Source organism: Eriocheir sinensis, chromosome 17 (assembly GCF_024679095.1).
Source record: "Eriocheir sinensis breed Jianghai 21 chromosome 17, ASM2467909v1, whole genome shotgun sequence".
Lineage (NCBI taxonomy): Eukaryota > Metazoa > Arthropoda > Malacostraca > Decapoda > Varunidae > Eriocheir > Eriocheir sinensis.
The window spans coordinates 15,939,429-15,958,216 of record NC_066525.1 but is presented as its reverse complement, the minus strand read 5'-3'; the positions used below and the strand labels follow the sequence as shown (position 1 = coordinate 15,958,216).

The 18,788-nt window shown below is 46.5% G+C and overlaps 1 protein-coding gene across 8 annotated transcripts in view; it reads right to left on the bottom strand.

The window, feature by feature from the left end:
* The window catches only part of LOC127000010 (uncharacterized), a 238,333-nt gene that overhangs the window by 29,645 nt on the left and 189,900 nt on the right, over positions 1-18,788 (bottom strand). For 7 of the 8 annotated variants that reach the window (XM_050863391.1, XM_050863390.1, XM_050863384.1 and 4 more), the window contains one exon: positions 6,910-7,626. The exons of the other annotated variant lie outside the window; for it this stretch is intronic. In XM_050863391.1, the coding sequence (XP_050719348.1) occupies positions 6,910-7,626 (717 nt within the window). The remainder of the gene's footprint in view (positions 1-6,909; positions 7,627-18,788) is intronic. 8 annotated transcript variants of the gene reach the window in all.

The window sequence follows — 18,788 nt, the reverse complement described above, 5'->3', positions numbered from 1 at the left end:
CACAACTTAATGAACGGTAGGAAGAAAAAAAGGAGGGAGGCAAAATATACAGAATGAGTGAATGAATGAGACAAAAAAAATGGAAGAAAAATTAAAGTGGGAGGGAGGGGAACGGCAAGGCTTCTAACCACGGAATAATGATGAGAATGAAAGAAGAAAAATGGCGCTGATGGTGGTGGTGATGAGACAAAGAGAAAGAAGAGAAGGAGGAGGAGGAGGAGGAGGAGGAGGAGCAGGAGTAAGAGGTGGAGGCGACGGGAAAAAAAAAAGGAATAAAAAAAGAAAAAAATGCGTGAAGATGGAAAACAGCTGAATGACCTCCGTCCATTAAGCGACCCTTTGCTCCCCCCTTTAATAATGGCACCCCTGGGAGTCCTGGTGGTGGTGGTGGTGGTGGTGATGGTGGTGGTGAACGGTTCGGTGTGGAGAGGGGAAGCTGGATAACGGGGGAAGAGGGAGAGAAAGAGATAAAGGTCAAAGGAACAGGAATAGAAGAAGGTGACGAAAGAAAGGATGGAGATAGGGAAGATAATATGATGGGACTGAATGGTAGAAAAAGATAAGCGAAGGAATAGCTCTTCAGTAGCAATAACGAAATAAGGAAAAGGGAACAAAATAAAATAAACAGGAGGTTACGGAAGAAGGGAAGGAGACAGAAGAATGGAATGAGAATGAAGAACAGACAGGAGGATGGATGAAGCGGAAGAGATGCAACAGATGGATACGAGAGAAGGGAATGGCATAATAAAGAGGATCAAAGAATTTGTATTAAGAGGATCTGGCTATATGGATGATTTTAGGAGCAGCGAGTAGCGGGCTTTTTTTATTATTATTGTTTCCTTTTTTTGTGCCCTTGAGCTGTCTCCTTTGTTGGAAAAAAAAAAGAAGGGTACGAGGGATGGGATCGAGAGGAGGTCTAAAGAGAAAGAGAAACCATATAATTAAACGTATACTGAGCTTCCACTACGACTATTTACTACGGGATTAACCGGGTTTCCAGAGGCGTTTCCCCCCCCCACCCCCACCCCTCATTCAAGATGCAGAAATCGGGTAAAACTATCACCAGCAACATAACACGATCCATGAACATCCCTGCGACTTCTACGAGAGGCTTTTCTAACAGGCGAATTGGAGGGTCGATGCTAAGGTTGGTATTACATAACATTTTCACTTCTCACATCAGCTATTTCTAAACGTCAAAGAGGGGGTCACTCAGGTTCTAGTGAGTGTTTCTTTAGCTTCACGGTACAGAGGAAGGATCAAACTACCACCAGGGTCATAAAACTACTCCTGGAAATGCCCACAACCCCTACGAAAGCCTTGTCAAATATGTGCTCTTGGGAGGCGAAATGTCTTATAATACGACTTTAGTAACACTGACAGGGGAGCGCTGGCAAGAGGGGCGGGCAGGATGCGAGAGAAGAAGGGGTGCAAAAGACGAGGGTGTGCTTTGCGTGATGCGGTCATTCGCCTTTTCCTATTCTCACAGAAGGGATAAGTGGAGGACGAGGGCCGCTGGGTGGATGAAAGGCTTACGGATGTGGATGATCAAGGGTGGATAAACTTTTCTCTTCTTGTCTGTCTCTTCCCCCATCCACTTCACTCTCACTGTATTTGCGTTTCTCGTCCTCTTTTCCTTGCTATTTTTTTTCTTAATAAACTGCCTCTTTCCTACATTACGTCTCTCCTAGATCCCTTAAATTCCTCCATGTCTTCTTATTTTTCTCCCTGTTCCCTTAATGCACCATAAAATTCTGCCTCTCCTTCGTCCTCTCATCCCTCTTTCATCGGAACATGGAAATGCAGGCAACAGAAAGCCTATTGGGTCATTACGAGGTTGCCCGCTTTGGTGATTTAATCTGCTCACCAGCCACTTGGGGCCTGGGGAACAGATGAAAGCACCTCGGTATTTAGTTTATTCCTGACGCAACAAAATGACGGTCGATTCGATTTTTGAAGGAGCTGATGGTATTTGCATTTACTACTTCTGAGGGAAGATTGTTCCAGTGGTGGATGACTCGGTTCGAAACTCCTTCCGATGTCTGTGTTGCATTGACTCGACTGAATGGGCAAATCGTTGTTTCTAGTTCTTGAGTTGGTTTGTAGTTGAAAGAATTTGGAGTGATCGACGTTATTGAACTTTTTCAGGTATTTGAAGACTTAAATCATATCCTCTCGTAGGCGTCTTTTCTCCAATGTAAAGAGATTGAGTCGCTTGAGTCGTTCCTCGTACGGTTGGGCCCTTACTTAAGGTTGGAATCATTTTCGTGGCGCGTCGTTGAATTCTTTCCAGTAAATCAATGTCCTTTCTGTAGTTAGGAGACCAGAACTGCACTGCATACTCGAGGTGCGGTTTACCATGGAATTATACAAGGATAGCATCACGTCTGGCGTTTTACTATCTACTATCCACTATCTTTCCTATTTTCCTTTTTGTCCTTCTTTCCCTCTTCTGCATGTCCCTCCCTGCTCCTGTTTCTCTGTCTACTCATCATCTTGTTTCCCCTCCGTCCTATCATCACTTTCCGCTCCCTATCTTCCCTAATTTCTCCCATGCCTCCCTCTTTCCCTCTTCTATCTCTCCGTGCTCATCTTCCCTCTCCTCCTTTTCCTTATCCTCCATTCCCTCTTCTCTCTTTCCCTTCTCTTCCTACCCACCATCTTCCCTCTTCTCCATCCTTTCCTCCTCTTCCTTATCCTCCATTTCATCTTGTCTCTTTCCCTTCTCTTCCTACCCGCCATCTTCCCTCTCCTCCCCCCTTTTGTTACCTCTTCCTTACCCTCCCTGTCCTTCCTGTCCCTCGTTAAGTCCTTCACACACAGCACCGCCAAATAGAAGGATCAGCAACGATCTCCTCTCGCACTGAACCATCACACGCGAAAATCTGAATGTGTGAAGCTAAGCCGATGTGGATTAACTCTTCGCCACCTCGCTCCAATAATCCTACTTTTCCATCCGCTTTTCCCGCATCTGATACCGTCATAAACACCCGCATAGTGTGACGCTCTTTATTTTTTTTATCTGTATTTGTAAGTGTTCAGATACCCTTTCATCCATTTTCTTTTTTTGTTTTAAGACTAGAATTTGTTATGGTTTAAATAAAACCACACAACGACAAAAAGACTTAAATTTTCTCTCCTTTCTTTTTTCATGTTCATTGTTTTCCCCTATCGTTTTAAGACCTTAATTTCGCTACGGCTTATAGAAAACTCAACACAAACACTAGCAAGACATAAATTCTCCTCCTCTTCTTTTCATGTTTTTCCTCCCTAATGGTCAGACCCAATTCTCGTTTTTCTTTTGGTTTGAACACAGCTTACTTCCGGCCTCAAAAAGTGGAAGGGATTTGCATGATAGCAGACAAAAGAAGACAAACAAACTCTTATTTTCATGTTTTTTCCCATAGTTCAGACCCCATTTTCTTCTTTTTTTAAGGGGGGGGGGGTGAACACTGCTTTACTTCCAGCTACAAAAAGTGGAAGGGTTTGCACGATGGAGGTCTGTCCGTGGCGCCAGTCAAGTGCATTCACGCGACGCTGATCTCCCGCCCAGCCCGACAATCAAGGCTCATTGACGGCCACGATTGGCACTTCTCCCTCGCCCCGACTGATGCGCCGCCTCGCTAATGCCTGTGTCGGTGTTGTGGCGCTTGGCTCGTGTTGACATCCGAGGAGAGAATGATATCGCGTCTGGGTGTTGGCTGTTTGTGGTGTTTGTTGTATATAAGAGAGCAGGAAGACGTCGCAGAATCATCCTATACACATAAAAACAAACGTGCAAGAATGACCTACATCTGTTTGTGTTGTTTGTTAAATAAGAGAGCAGGAAAACGTTACGAAAATACTAGGACAAAAAAAATGTAATGTGAAAATTCCAACTTAAATTTCTTGTTTATTGCATTTTTTCCGCCTTTTTCCTGACAGAAGTTTTAAAAAATGTGTAAATTCCAATATAAAATTCCTGCTTATCATTTTTCTGCGCCGCTTCCCTGATAAAAAGTAATAATAAAATGTCTGATGGTGCCGGTTTTATTACGTTGTTAGGTGGGGGGAAAGTGGAAGGGAAAGGAAGAGGAGAGACAAGAGGTGAAGATGAATTAATCCACTTTGGCTTGGCTTCACCGGTTCAGTCTCTCGCGTGTGATGGCTCAGCGTGAAAGGAGACCATTGTTCGTCCCTGTGTTTGGCGGTGGCGTGAGTGATGGGCGTGCCGGGCGGTGCTGCGATTGTACTTGATTTCTACGAGGCATATGAAGACACAGAACGCTTGAAAGAGAGAGTGTGTGGCGTCTTTGTGTGTGTGTATCACGGACCCTCGCACTGACATGCATGGGAGCGCAATTCAAGGCTGCTACTAACATATTTACGTCTCCTTTGTGGCACGTCAACAGCGGGCAATTATCCCTCTCAGCGGCGCGCACTGGGTCAACACTGGATCACGGAGGAGACGCTGAGGACGGAGAAGCCAGGCGGTGATGATGCAGGCACGACCACCACCACCATCACCACTATCACCACCAAGAGGACGATCAGACAGGCAAACACTAACACAGCACCGCCCGTAGCTATCCCGTCACGCACTCACATAACCAAACACACTCTTCTTGCGGCCACACCTCCTCATGGCCACATTACTACACACTCCTTCCTCACAGCCACACCACTATACACAGACCCTCTTAACAGCCACGCCACTAGACAGAGAGCCTCCTCACAGCCACACCACTGCAAAATGACTCTTCTAACAGCCACATCACATGCAACACAAAGAGCATTCTGACAGCCACACCACTACAGGCAGACCCTCCAAACAGCCCCATAACTTAACAAAGTGTCCATATAGCCACACTCATGCACACAACCCTTACAAACAACCATATCTCAATACACAAGACACTCCATACATCAAACGCTCCTCCAAATACTCCACACAGTCACTTCACCCCACACAGCCCCTTCTAGCAAGCACGTCACATCACCCAACCTCGTCATACAGCTCTACCATCTACAGCAGTGTCGCCTTCCACCCCACAGCCTCCCTCTCACCCAGCGCCCACCCAACCGCACCTGACAGCATTCTCGTTCCACCGTTCCGAGAGCAAACAACATACCGTAACTTACAATGCTCGTTGTAAAGGTAACCGGAAGCGTATTTACCTGTGTCTCATTAAGGTGTTAAAATGCAGAGAGGAAGAATTGGTGGATTAAGAAATTAGTTAGTAGTTGTTGATTTTCCGTTTTGTTTTCTTACGTTGCACGCTGCGTGGCTATTGTAAACACACACACACACACACACACACACACACACACACACACACACACACACACACACACAAATAAGGGTAGTAAAGAGACAATAAAGCAATAAAACATAACACAACGCGTCAAACAAAGTCCATATATTCTCTCTCTCTCTCTCTCTCTCTCTCTCTCTCTCTCTCTCTCTCTCTCTCTCTCTCGCCCCCCTTCCCCCCCACACACGTTACCTCAATCGTGCAATCAAAATTCAAACACAGAAACCGATTTACCAAGTCAATCATCTTTACTTTTTTTTTATTCCCTTGCTCCCTCATCTCCATCCTTCTGCTTTCTTCCTCCTTCCTCCACCCTTCACATTATCACTTTTCCCTCACCTCCCTTACCTTCCCAACGCACTTTTATTTCCTCCCTCTCTTCCTGGTTCACTATTTCCTCCTCCTCCTCCTCCTCCTCCTCCTCTCTTCGTCAACTCCTTCAGGCATTTCATCTTCGCACAACCTCGTCTTTATCCCACGAGAAAAGGAAAAAGAAATCACGCCCGGGGACACACACACACACACACACACACACACACACACACACACACACACACACACACACACACACACATGGAAGTCAATCGAATACATCCCTCGCTCTCTACTCGTATATATCAAGTCCAGATTATTATTCATTTCCCCTCTCCTCTCACATTCCATTATCTTCCTTCCCATTTTCCTTCCTTTTCCACCCTTCCTCCTCTTCACTCACTCCCTCCCTCCTTCCCTTCTTCAAGTCCAGGAGAAAACATGTCTCACCACGTAATCCTTCCCTCCCCCTTCGCCCTAATCCTTCCCATCAGCCTTGGGAGTAGCCCGCGATAGACAGCTCAGTAGACAGGTAGACACTGCTAGACAGGTAAAATGTGGGAGTAACATGACAGGTGTGTAGACAGATATAGAAAGTTAGATAGGTGATGCTTGTGGGTAACGCAGCAGGTAAAACGGAAGAGGGAGACAGGTAGCTACAGTCAATAATTGGGAGTAATGGAAGACGGACAGACAGGTAAAAAGAGCGATAGACAGGGCAACACAGAGTATATTATATAAAGGTGTAACGAGAAGAATACATGCTAGAATAATCGGTAGACAGGCTGATAAGAAAAAGAGGTCGACAGATAAGTGAACAGTAAAGTGAATCTAGAAAGGAAACCAGACTTGAACACACACACACACACACACACACACACACACACACACACACACACACACACACACACACTCATACATAAATACATACTAAACCGCAACAGCACCAGAACTCAAACTCATACACGAATACGCACAGAACCGCTAAATCCCCGAACACACACACACTCATACATAGAGAACCGTTAAGGCAACAGATGGATGCATGAAACGAATAAAAATGCAAATGCTGCGAATAAATGCCGAATGCAATTACTGAAAGAGATGTGAAGCCAAGCAAACAAAAAAAAGGTCATGCAGAGAGAGAGAGAGAGAGAGAGAGAGAGAGAGAGAGAGAGAGAGAAAGGACAAAGTGGACATTTTTTATGAGCGCTTAAATGTGCATACGTGTGTGTGTGTGTGTGTGTGTGTGTGTGTGTGTGTGTGTGTGTGTGTGTGTGTGTGTGTGTGTGTGTGTGTGTACCTGTTTCCCCGGCACACTCAGGGATGGTGGCGAAGGTGCTGCAGGAGGACTTGAGCTTCCTGGACCGAGGCGGCGGCGTGGGGTTGCGGGTGAAAGGCGACGAGTACGAGGACGAGGATGAGGACAGGGCGAGGAGTGAGGGCGTGGCGATGATCAGCGGCTGGGCGATCTCGGAGCACGGGCTGGCACGCTTCACGGCCTCTCCAGTGTGTCGCTGGGCATTGACTTCGTAGCGGCGTGCCGGCGTGAAGCTTTGGGAGCCTTTCAGTTGTGACTTTTTATTCTCTAATGAGTTGGTGAATGCCTCCTCAACAGCCTTGCTCTTCCGCGTGGAGGGAAACTTCCTCGCCCAGTTGCTATGAAGGCGAGGAGACGTGTCAATGCTACCATAGAATTCATCGGGCGTGCGTGTGGCTGTACTGGTGGTGGTCGTGGTTGTGGGTGTTTCTTGGGGTGTGTCGTTGAGGGCAGGTGAGCTGCCGTTCTCTTGCTCTATGGACGCCTCGGACAAAAACCTCACAGGGCTGGGGAGGACGCGTCTCTTGGGCGTGGGCGTGGAGCGTGCCGAGCTGGTGGGTGTGGCAGGCAGGTTGTAGGCGAGGACGGTTGTGTAGGATGTGTTGTTGTGGGTGTTAGTGTGGGTGGAGTCTGAACTGTAGCCCAGAGTGGGTGTGGAGGCTCCCCCGAGTGGGCGTGTGGGTGTGGAATCGGTGTCAGCTGCGTGAGGAGGAAAAATCATGCAATTAAAACGTGCAACATGTGAGGTGAGGCCCTGAATTCATGTCGGGACACAAGACAATGGTGAGGAGTGCAAGGGGGCGGGGTGTGTGGGTGCAGGTGTGGGGAAGGTTGGATATGGCAGCGTGCGGATGAGTGTGAGGGAGGCGTGGGGGAGAGTGCGTGAGTGGGCATGCAGGTTGGCGTGTGAGTGAGACAGGAAGCAAGACGTATGAGTAGAGGCAAGAGCTGGCGTGTGTGTGTGTGAGGGGTGGGAGAGGAGGCGTGTGGGTAAGAGGCAGGAGGTGGCTTGGAAGGATAAAAATTGCTGGGCATACTCTTGTAAGGCCTATGAATGTAGCGCGCGCACACACACACACACACACACACACACACACACACACACACGATCATGCCCCCGTCTCTCTCTCTCTCTCTCTCTCTCTCTCTCAAAATTGGCCATAAATCCCGCTGCCTCCCACCTGGACCGCCACCGTCGCCGCCACCACGCAGGTCAGACCGTGCGCCACCACCACCGCCACCCTCCTCAAGACACACGAGAAATGAAGTGTTCTTATGCAACCTATATTGGCTTCTACCTCAACGGCATTCCCTTTGTCCTTTCTGCTAAGCTGTAATGCGTGGTGACGGTGGTGGTGGTGGTGGCGAGAGTGGTGGTGGTGAGGGTGGGTGACGGTGGTTACACTTACGGTCGTTACACTGGGGGTGGTGATGGTGGTGGTGGCGGAGTAATTGTCGTAATGGTTATAATGGAAATAATTACTCCTTTGTTTCTTTTTTTAATAAGTTGAAACGTCCTCTGTCTGCCGGCACCGAGACTCCACTGAGAGGCTGGATTAACGAACAAACGAACGAACGGGAGAGGAAAAAAAGAAAAAAAAAGAAAGATTTATGTGAACCAGAAGCCTTTTTTCCCCTCCGCCTTTCTTTCCTTTCCTCCTGTCCCTCCATTTCTCACCGGACCATCACGAGGAAGAAAGGCGAAAGAAGAAAGACGACAGAACAGTGGACCTCACAACGCCTAATCCATTCCGGGGACTCGAACCCGGTCCAGACGATACCAGCCAGCCACCACCTCGTCCCACCAGGCCCCTCACATGCCCAGGTAAATTACGTTTAATCACGGCTAATTGCCCGCTAATGAGCTCCCGGATGTGCAGGAAACCACTCAAAACAAAAAGATGACGGGGAAAAAACGGGAATGATTTAGTGGCTACGGGAAACGCCATGACGCCCCGCCGCCGAGACACAAGAAGGGAGAAGGTGATTACGGGACACCTAATTACCTGTATGATGAGCTGCAGGTGTGTGACGTTACGGGGGGAGGGGGAGAGGGAGAGGGAGAGGGGGAAAGGGGGCAGGTGTGGACGTGAAGGTTAGAGGGTCTGGAACATTGAGGAAGTAGACGTAATAATAGTAGTGGTAGTGGTAGTGGAAGTATTAGTGGTGGTGGTGGTAGCTGGTTGGTTAGTAGATTAAGTGAGTGATTAATGAGTTGAATGTGATGTGGTTTAAGGGAGAGGGTAGAGGTGCTGTATAGGAAGGGGAAGGAAGTAGTAGGTCTCGTGTTATAGTGGTGGTGGTGGTGGTGGTGGTGAGTGAGAGCGTGACAGAGAAATGAAGGGGAGGGGGGAGTGATAGGGTTTATAATGGTGACGGTGTGGCAGAGAAAGAGTGGTGGATAAAGATGTGGATTAGGAGAGGGTGTGGCTGTGGTGGTGGTTGTTATTATCTTGTTTTAGATTTGAAATTATAGAGGTTGTTTGTTCTCTCTCTCTCTCTCTCTCTCTCTCTCTCTCTCTCTCTCTCTCTCTCTCTCTCTCTCTCTCTCTCTCTGCAAATGGTGAAGAAAATGAAAAGGATAGTAATTTTCATATTTTCCGCATCCTTCCTGTCTCCTCTTTCCTCTCTCCTCTTTCTCCTACTTTATTTTTTGCCTCTCTCGCTTCCTCCCTTTTTTTTTTCTTTGCTTTTTTCTCTTGTCCTGATTCTTCCATTTCGCTTTCCTCCACTCCGATTTTTTTTTTTTTTTGCATTTCGATTCAGATTTCTTCCTTTTATGTTCTATGTTGAATGTTCTCTCTCTCTCTCTCTCTCTCTCTCTCTCTCTCTCTCTCTCTCTCTCTCTCTCTCTCTCTCTCTCTCTCTCTCTCTCTCTCTCTCTCTCTCTCTCTCTCTCTCTCTCTCTCTCTCTCTCTCTCTCTCTCTCTCTCTCTCTCTTTCTCTCTCTCTCTCTGACCTCGTTTCTTAGCATTTTTCCACCTTTTCAGTTCTCTAATTTCCTGTCTTTTTTTTTCTCCATCGTTCCCTTAATTTAATGTATTTTTCCCCCAGCTCTCCTCTCGCTTTCCCCAAGAGTGTCGAAATGTCTTTGCCAATACAATATCTCAACCGAACTGTCTTTTCTTTCCTAGTCTCTTATCTTTAACTTGAACGCGGTTTCTTTTTTTCTTTTCTCTTTTTTTCCGAGTTCCGTCTTACGTTTTTCCTCTCTGCGTCGCACTATTTCGCTTTTGTCTTCCCTCGCCGACACGACCTGGACGCTGAGCCGTATTAGGTCAGGGCAGAAACACAAGGCGAAATAGCGGAAGGAGAGAGTGAGGTAGTGGGCGGACGGGGAAGAAAGAGTGAAGAGGAAAGGGACGGAGGAAGAGGTGACCGTGAAGCCAGGAGAAGAGAATGGATGGGCGAAGATGGGTTGAGCGTAGGGAGGAATGAAGGGATAGAGAAGTATGAGATGAATGGAGTAGAGAGTAAGTACGGAGGAAGGGAGGATGATAAAGAAAGAAGAGAGACGAAAAAGGGAGTAAATAAAGATGAAGGGAGGAGGAGAAAGAAAGCGTATAGTAATATCGTAGGAGAAAGAAGTTTGGGAATGGAACATGGGAGGAAGCACGTAATTGAAAGTGCAGGTATTAAGAGCATTATCGGAGACAGGAACCTTAGATACCTTTCAGAATTCTGTCTATCCCATTCATGACAGAAAAAAATGGCGAAGGACAGATAAAAGGAAGATAGATAGATAGACAGGTAGATAGATATATAGATTAAGAGAGAGAGAGAGAGAGAGAGAGAGAGAGGGATTTGTGTGTGTGTGTGGGGGGGGGGGGGGATTAGGGCTGTATGCGTGGCCAGTGATGTAAAAATATTAATGTGGCACTTTCCTGTCACACGCACATACACACACACACGAGCGCCCGGTGACTGAACAACCCCTTCGCTCCCTCCCTTTCGACCCCTTCCCCTCCGCCCCTCCTCCCCTCCTCTCCCACAAACAACATCTGCGTAGCTACTATCGAGCGGCACACACACACACACACACACACACACACACACACACACACACACACACACACACACACACACACACACACACACACACACACACACAGAAAAAAAAACACGTATATGCTACACACTTCGAAGTAAACAAACTTTGCCTTTAAAACTTCAGCACACAAACATAACCCAACCCTGCAAATTTGAGGAGTAAGAAAAATTTAATAAAACAAATATAAGAATGTAAAAAAAAAAAAAAAATCCTCTAAACGTAGTTCTGACGTTATGCTTTTAAATTCGTCGCCAGGCATTACTATTTTTTTCTTTTTCTTTTATTTTGCTTTCTCTTCATCGTTGCATATTAAAAGGCAGTGGAGGAGGAGTGGAAGCTTTGGGAGAGGGAGAGAGAGGAAGAGAAAGAGAGGCAGACGTAGGGAGGGAGGAGAGAAGGAGAGAGGAAGAGGAATGGAGAGGGAAGGGAGGGAGGAGGAGAGGGAGGGAAAGGAGGTAGAGGCAGTAAATGAAGGCGGAAAGTTAATTTGATAAGAGAAAGAAAATTCACTCTGCCAGTATTGTGACATTCCACGGCCCAGCTCCTCCTCAAGGCGTCCTCGTGTCAAGGGGGAGCCTCGAGTGTCTGCTTGTGGCGCCCCGGCAGTCACGTGCAGGAGAGACGAAGAAGAAGAAGAAGAAGAAGAAGAAGAAGAAGAAGAAGAAGAAGAAGAAGAAGAAGAAGAAGAAGAAGAAGAAGAAGAAGAAAATAAAGAAGAAGAAGGAGGAGGAGAAGATGAAGAAAAAGAAGAAGAAGAAGAAGAAGAAGAAGAAGGAGAAGGACGAGGACAAGGACAAAGAAGGAGACATGGAAAAAGATGAAGAAGCAGATAAGAGTGGAGGACCAAAATGATCACGAGGAAGACTAAGAAAATAAATCAAGGGAAGCAGGAACGAAAAAATCTCGGGACCAATCAAGGACGAAGACGAAGACAAGGAAAAAAGAAACAACTAAATTAAGAAAAGAAAAAGCAGTGGAAGCGTTAGAAATAGAGAATGTAAAAGTCAACGCTGAAGGAGGAACAGTAAATAAGGAACAACGAGAACGAAAAGAGAAATTAAAAGGAGAGCGAATGAAAAAAAGGAAAGATGGTTATAAAAAACAATAAAGACATGAATGAAAAAATAAATAGCTAATAGAATGAGGGAAAATAAAACTAGAGGCAGAAATAGTAAGGAAAAAGCAGTAAGAATAACAGGAGTAACAAAAACGATAAAATAAGAGAAGGAAGAAGAGAGTAAGAATGCGGGATTAGTAAATACAGAACAAAAGCAAGCAAACGTTGGAGCAGGAACATTGAACTCAGGAACAAGAACAAGTGAGGAGGAAGATAAACAGGAGAGAGGGAAGGAGAGGGAGAGGGAGAGAGAGGCAAGTGGAGGAGTGGATGTGCATTATGTATAGCAGGAGCCTGGCCCCCTACCGTCCCCTTGACACGCAAAGCAAAACTAAATAAGGGCTTTAATCTCGTATACGATGTAAGGGACACGGCGTTCAACAGGCTCTCAAAGGTAAGTCCACCACGCCACTTCGTCTCGCACTCTACTCACTCTACTCACTCACACACTCGACCCTCACAAGCCCACCCACGCCTGATTCTTTCAACGTCGAATTAGTCTTTGTTTACAAGCTGCCGCTCCTCTTAACTCTTCTTTACAGGAGCAGTGATTAGCAGGGTTTGTTTGTTTGTCTTTTCCTTTTTTTCCCCTTGAGCTCCTTCCTTTACCGTAAAAATAAAGTGAGGCTGATTCGTCTTTTTCAACCTGTTTTTCAAGGCGTAGTTAGCTAGTTTTGTTCATTTTTTATATCACTTTCTTACGCCTGGGTTTGTGATATGTCGGCTTAACTCTGTGAAATTCAAACGTTTCCGGCTGACTCCGCCCAAAAATTGAAATTAAAAAGCCAAACAAACCAGATAGTCGTTAACATAAATAGTAATACGATGCTTATAAAATCTGTCTTCCTCCTCGATTAACTTCCACCTTACCTCATCTCCTCAAAATCCTCTTTCTTCTACTTACCATATTTCCACCTACCCACACACATCTTGTCTACCTTTCCCATAAGCTTATTTCCTATTCCTCTTACTCTTTCTCTCCGCCTCTTATGTATTTCCTCTTTTCGCTTCTTCTTCTTCTTGTCTCTTTTCCATCTGTTACTTCCATTCTCAACTCTCTTTTATCATCTGTTCTCCTCTTTACCTCGCTATCGTTCTAACCGCTTCAAATTTACTGTTCCTCCTTCAACTTTTCATGTATTTTTCTTCTGTTACGCTCACAACCTTCCAAATTCGTTCTCCTCTTTACTTCTCCTTTGTTTTAATCGTTTCAACCTTACTGTTACTCCTTCAGTTTTTTTTTTATATTTTTTTTCTTCTGCTACGCTCTCTACCTCCACCATCACCACAGCTACTATACGTTCCCTTCCAAATCCGTTCTTCTCTATACCTCTCTTTCGTTTTAACCGTTTCAACCTTACTGTTCCTCCTTCAGCTTTGTTTTTCTTCTGCTACGCTCACAATCACCATCACCACCGCTACGATACATCACCCTCCAAATCCGTTCTTCTCTCTACCTCTCTTTCGTTTTAACCATTTCAACTTTACTGTTCCTCCTTCAGCTTTTTTATTGTTCTTCTACAACGCTTTCTACCCGCCCGCCCCCCCACCATCACCACCACTACCACCACCATCGCTCCATCACCATACATCACCTTCCAATCCTCGTTCCCTCCACTTCATTCCACCTGTACATCAACTCAGCAGCGATTTACCTTCTCATCACCAGCACGCCGCTACACATTTCCACCGTAACCCACTTTTAATCTCGCTCCCCGCCACTCTAGTGTAATGTATTCGTATCATGCGAGCACATTGCCACCCTAACTCGCTTCCTTCCTCTCTATTACACTCCACCCCAATCTTCCACAAGCACACGTATCCCACAACAAAGCATATGCGTTGTTGTATGTGGAGGGGAAGTGGAGGTGGAGGAGAGGCAATGAGTGGAGTAGGGCAATAAATAATGAGGCAAGAGCTCGTATTCAACTCAGGAAACACACAGGCTTCTAAAACGGGGGATAAAAATGCTTTTCCTATTATCCATTCCGCATTCTTTCGTTTAATTACCGCGTTGACCCCTCCTACGCCAGGCACTGAGAGGGAGAGGCGGAGAGGGAGGAGGGAGAAAGCGAGAGAGATGGGGAGGAAGGGAGGGAAAGAAGGGGTGGATGGAGAGAAGAAAGAAGCATGGAGAGAAGGATGAGTAGATATGGGAGGAAGGTAATTACTCTGTAGGCTGAGGCGGAAATCTATTCAGGTAGGGGAGGGGAAGGGAGAGGAAGTGAGGAGATGGGAGGCAAGAGAGAAACTCGATTTTCTTCCTGCGGAGTTCTCGTGTAATTGCATCTGACTTCACTCCATCTTTTTTGGGGTGTGTGTTTTATGGCCGGTAACAAGACAAGTCACATGAAAGAAGATTGTAAAGTGTGTGAGTGTGAGTGTGAGTGTGAGTGTGTGTGTGTGTGTGTGTGTGTGTGTGTGTGTGTGTGTGTGTGTGTGTGTGTAAAGACCAAAAACTATGATGAGGAAGGAGAAATTCGGCGTAACGATTTAAGGAGAAAGAAATAAAAAAAAGGGGAGGTGGAGGAGGAACAGCAGGAGGAGAAAGAGGAGGAGGAAGATGAGTTGGTGGTGGTGATGGTGGTGGTGGAAAAAAAAGAAATGTAAGAATGCGTGGACGAGAGAGAGACGATAAAAAAGAGGCAGAGAACAAAAGACTGACACTTAACAAAAGGAAAGATTGGAGAGCGGAGCGCCGGAGGGAAGGAAGGAGGGAGGGAAGGAAAGGAAGAAAGGAAGGAGGGAGGGGACGATGAAAGAAAGGGAGGGAGGAATACCAGAAGGAAAGAATAACAAGGAAGGAAGAAAATGAAGGACGCAGCAAATAAATAATGAAGGTAGGAATGGACACCAAGGAGAAGAAGGGAGAGGAAAGAAAGAAAGGAGAGAAAACTGGAGGAAAGGTAAACACGAACGACATTACATTCTCTCTCTCTCTCTCTCTCTCTCTCTCTCTCTCTCTCTCTCTCTCTCTCTCTCTCTCTCTCTCTCTCTCTCTCTCTCTCTCTCTCTCTCTCTCTCTCTCTCTCTCTCTCTCGAAGACATTAAGATTTACGCCAAAAGCAATTTCAGTGTGTGTGTGTGTGTGTGTGTGTGTGTGTGTGTGTGTGTGTGTGTGTGTGTGTGTGTGTCCTGGCGTGACCCTTAACCTTCTATGAGGCACTGTGGGGGGGTAAGGGGGAGAGGTAAGGGCGTGAAAGGGGGCGGGAGGGGTTTGTAGTCACGCAGGATCAACACGCCACCACCAGCACCACCACCACTACCCGCCCCCACCACCACCACCACAACCACTGCCGCTAGAATCAACTGCGTTCGTAAAAATAGAAGGGACCTATGAATAAAATAATAGTAGTAGTAGTAGTTGTAGTAGTAGTAAGGATAATAACTTTAGTAGCAACAGCATAATAATAATAACGATAATAACTTTAGGCAAGGTAATGCATGCACGTTAAAGTCAGCCAGGTGCTTCTCTCTCGGGACCAGGAGAGGAGGAGGAAGAGGTCGCAGTTCCCCCCCTTCCTCTTCCTCCTCCTCCAAAGCCTCATCCTTGCCCTGTGTCTCCCTCGGTCGTCCTTTGTTTCAGAATAAAGGTAGGCACTCGACACTCCGCCTCCGCCTCCGCCTCCTCTTCTTCCTTCTCCTCCTCCTTCATCATCGCTTCAAGCTCTTCCTCTCCCCTTTCCTATACTCCTCCCTGACGGGTCACGCCCTGTCGGCCTCACAACGCTCCATCCTCTTCCTCCTTAGCTTTCCCTTCCTCCTTCCTCATCTTCCTAACCATCTTCCCGCACCTCCAGGTCCTCCTCCTCTTCTTTCTTAACCTTCACTCTTCCTCTTTTACTGTTTATTAGTATTACTGTTTCTAGTAATGTGTTTATATTTGTTATTATTATTATCACTATTATAACTATCACTTATTCTTACCTCCTCCTCCTCCTCCTCTTGCACATACCATCTCACGTTTCTGCACATTACTGAGGACATCACTATCCATGGAATGCCAGACACACACACACACACACACACACACACACACACACACACACACACACACACACACACACACACACCTGACCTTGACACACTCGCAGTAACCTAAACACCTTCGATCCGACAGGTAACCAAACCATTAATGAAACAGCGCGCACCTGAAACTTACCTGTCCGGCTAGCCACGTCACCTGATAACCTGGAATCCCTCCCTCTCTCCCTCCCTTACCTGTCACTCTATCTTTTCCCAATCCCTCTCTCCACCTCTTTACTTCCACAAACGCTTTACCTCTTCAATCCTCTCCCCTCTCTTCTCTATTCTCTCCCTATCTCCCCTACTCACCCACTCTAACTCTTCTCTCCCCTCTCACCTCTCTCTAAACACCTGCCAATTACCTGCAAACCTTCCTCTCCCACCCACTCCCTCCTCCTGGCTCTCGCATACCTTTCTTCCCGCCGTGCTATCAAATTACGGCACGATAACATAACTTAGGCGCTTACTGATGAAAAAAACGGAATTCTTGTAGTTCGTTATCAGTCCTTGAGGGTTCCTGATGCTCATGTCATGTTTGTGTGTTAGTACTGGGGGTGATGGTGACCTTGATGATGTTGATGATAGTGGTGATGGTAGTAGTAGTAGTAGTAGTAGTAATGGTAATAAAAAAACAACAGTAATAAAGCGACAACTACGTTAAAAGTAATCACAGTAATTAATTTCGCGTATTAATCAAGTCAGTCTCTCTCTCTCTCTCTCTCTCTCTCTCTCTCTCTCTCTCTCTCTCTCTCTCTCTCTCTCTCTCTCTCTCTCTCTCACATTGTGTTATATGCTTCAATTTGCTTCCCTTCCCTGTCCATTTAGATTCAACCTTCCAGCACCACCTTGTCCTCCTCCTCCTCCTCCTCCTCCTCCTCCTCCTCTTCCTCCTTCCCCTAATGGCGTGCGGGAGGTAAATAACAGGATCAAGTCGGACACACCTTTGTCTTTCTATTTTACTCTCGTTTACCGGCGAGAGAGAGAGAGAGAGAGAGAGAGAGAGAGAGAGAGAAGAAGAATGAAGGAGAACAAAACAGCAAGGAAAGTAACAATAGAGGAGTATATTATAATTTCAAAAGATAAATTAGCAAACACACACGAGAGAGAGAGAGAGAGAGAGAGAGAGAGAGAGAGAGAGAGCAGGTATTCCCCTCCTCCAGGCGTTGACGGTTGCCAGTTCGCGATTTTCTTACCTCACCTGAGCTCCATATCGAACTAAAGTGCCGATTTTCTTTCATCACACCTGCGCCCTTTTGTCCATCCGTCTGTCTGTCTGTCTGTCCGTGAGTCTACCTGTATATTTACCTGTCTTTACGGTGGTCAGGTTAACGATTCTACCGCTACCTGTTGTATTTCACCAATACTATTAATATCACCAAGAAATGAAAGTGAAAGAAGTTAAAAAAAAATGGTCTTTTGATATGTTTTCCTCACTTTTTAGTTTCCCTTATTTTGTTTCAGTTTTGCACCTTCCCACGTTTTCTTTTTCCTCTTTGGTGTGTTTCTATCTCTAGCGTCACACCCATCCATATTCATTCACCCTTACCAGCTTACCATATTCCCCCCTCCTCCCCCCCCTCTCCTGTACCATCCTCCAGCTTGTCCTGCCTCTCTCTCTCTCTCTCTCTCTCCTCTTCCGGCCACTCCCACTCTCTCTCTCTCTCTCTCTCTCTCTCTCTCTCTCTCTCTCTCTCTCTCTCTCTCTCTCTCTCTCTCTCTCCACACCCTAAAGTGACTCATTACCAGTTAGTTCACTTCCCTGTAGCTTCATTCTTTCGTTTATCGCTTTTTTTTTTCCTATTCATATCCTTCACCTCTCCTCCTGCATCTACTGTTACTTCTACTACTCCTTCTCCTCCTCCTCCTACTACTACTACTACGGTGGGTGAGGTGTTACAGGGGTTACAGGTAGAGGCTTGATCCTCGTTATACCGGCGGTACTAGGCACGCATCCAGTACCCCGTCACCTTACTGCACCCACACCTCACTGCCACCTGTCGTCCTCGTCCATGTAGCTATCCAGTCTTCTCTTAAAACATGCAGGGACGATAGCTTGTTTTAAGAGAAGACTGGATAGCTACATGGACGAGGATGACAGGTGGCAGTGAGGTGTGGGTGCAGTAAGGTGACGGGGTACTGGATGCGTGCCTAGTACCGCCGGTATAACGAGGATCAAGCCTCTACCTGTAACCCCTGTAACACCTCACCCACCGTGAGTAGTGGGGGGATTCTGGAGCTGCCCTGAGTAGGCCACCCGGCCTCTTGCAGTTTCCCTATGTTCTTATGTTCTTATATTATTACTCCTACAACTGCTATATCTACTACTGTTGCTACACACACACACACACACACACACACACACACACACACGTATACATGTCTTCCTGTGAACATGATATATTTACACAAAAGCTACTCCCTTACAAAATCTCTCTCTCTCTCTCTCTCTCTCTCTCTCTCTCTCTCTCTCTCTCTCTCTCTCTCTCTCTCTCTCTCTCTCTCTCTCTCTCTCTCTCTCTCTCTCTCTGCCCTTTACCCCACCTGTGAACTTCCCTCCCCCTTCCCTCCCTCCTTGCCTCACATTCCTCCACTCCCTGTCAGCATTCATATACGTAAACTCCAACCCACTCTCTCTTTCACGCACCCACTCATTCACCTCCACACTCA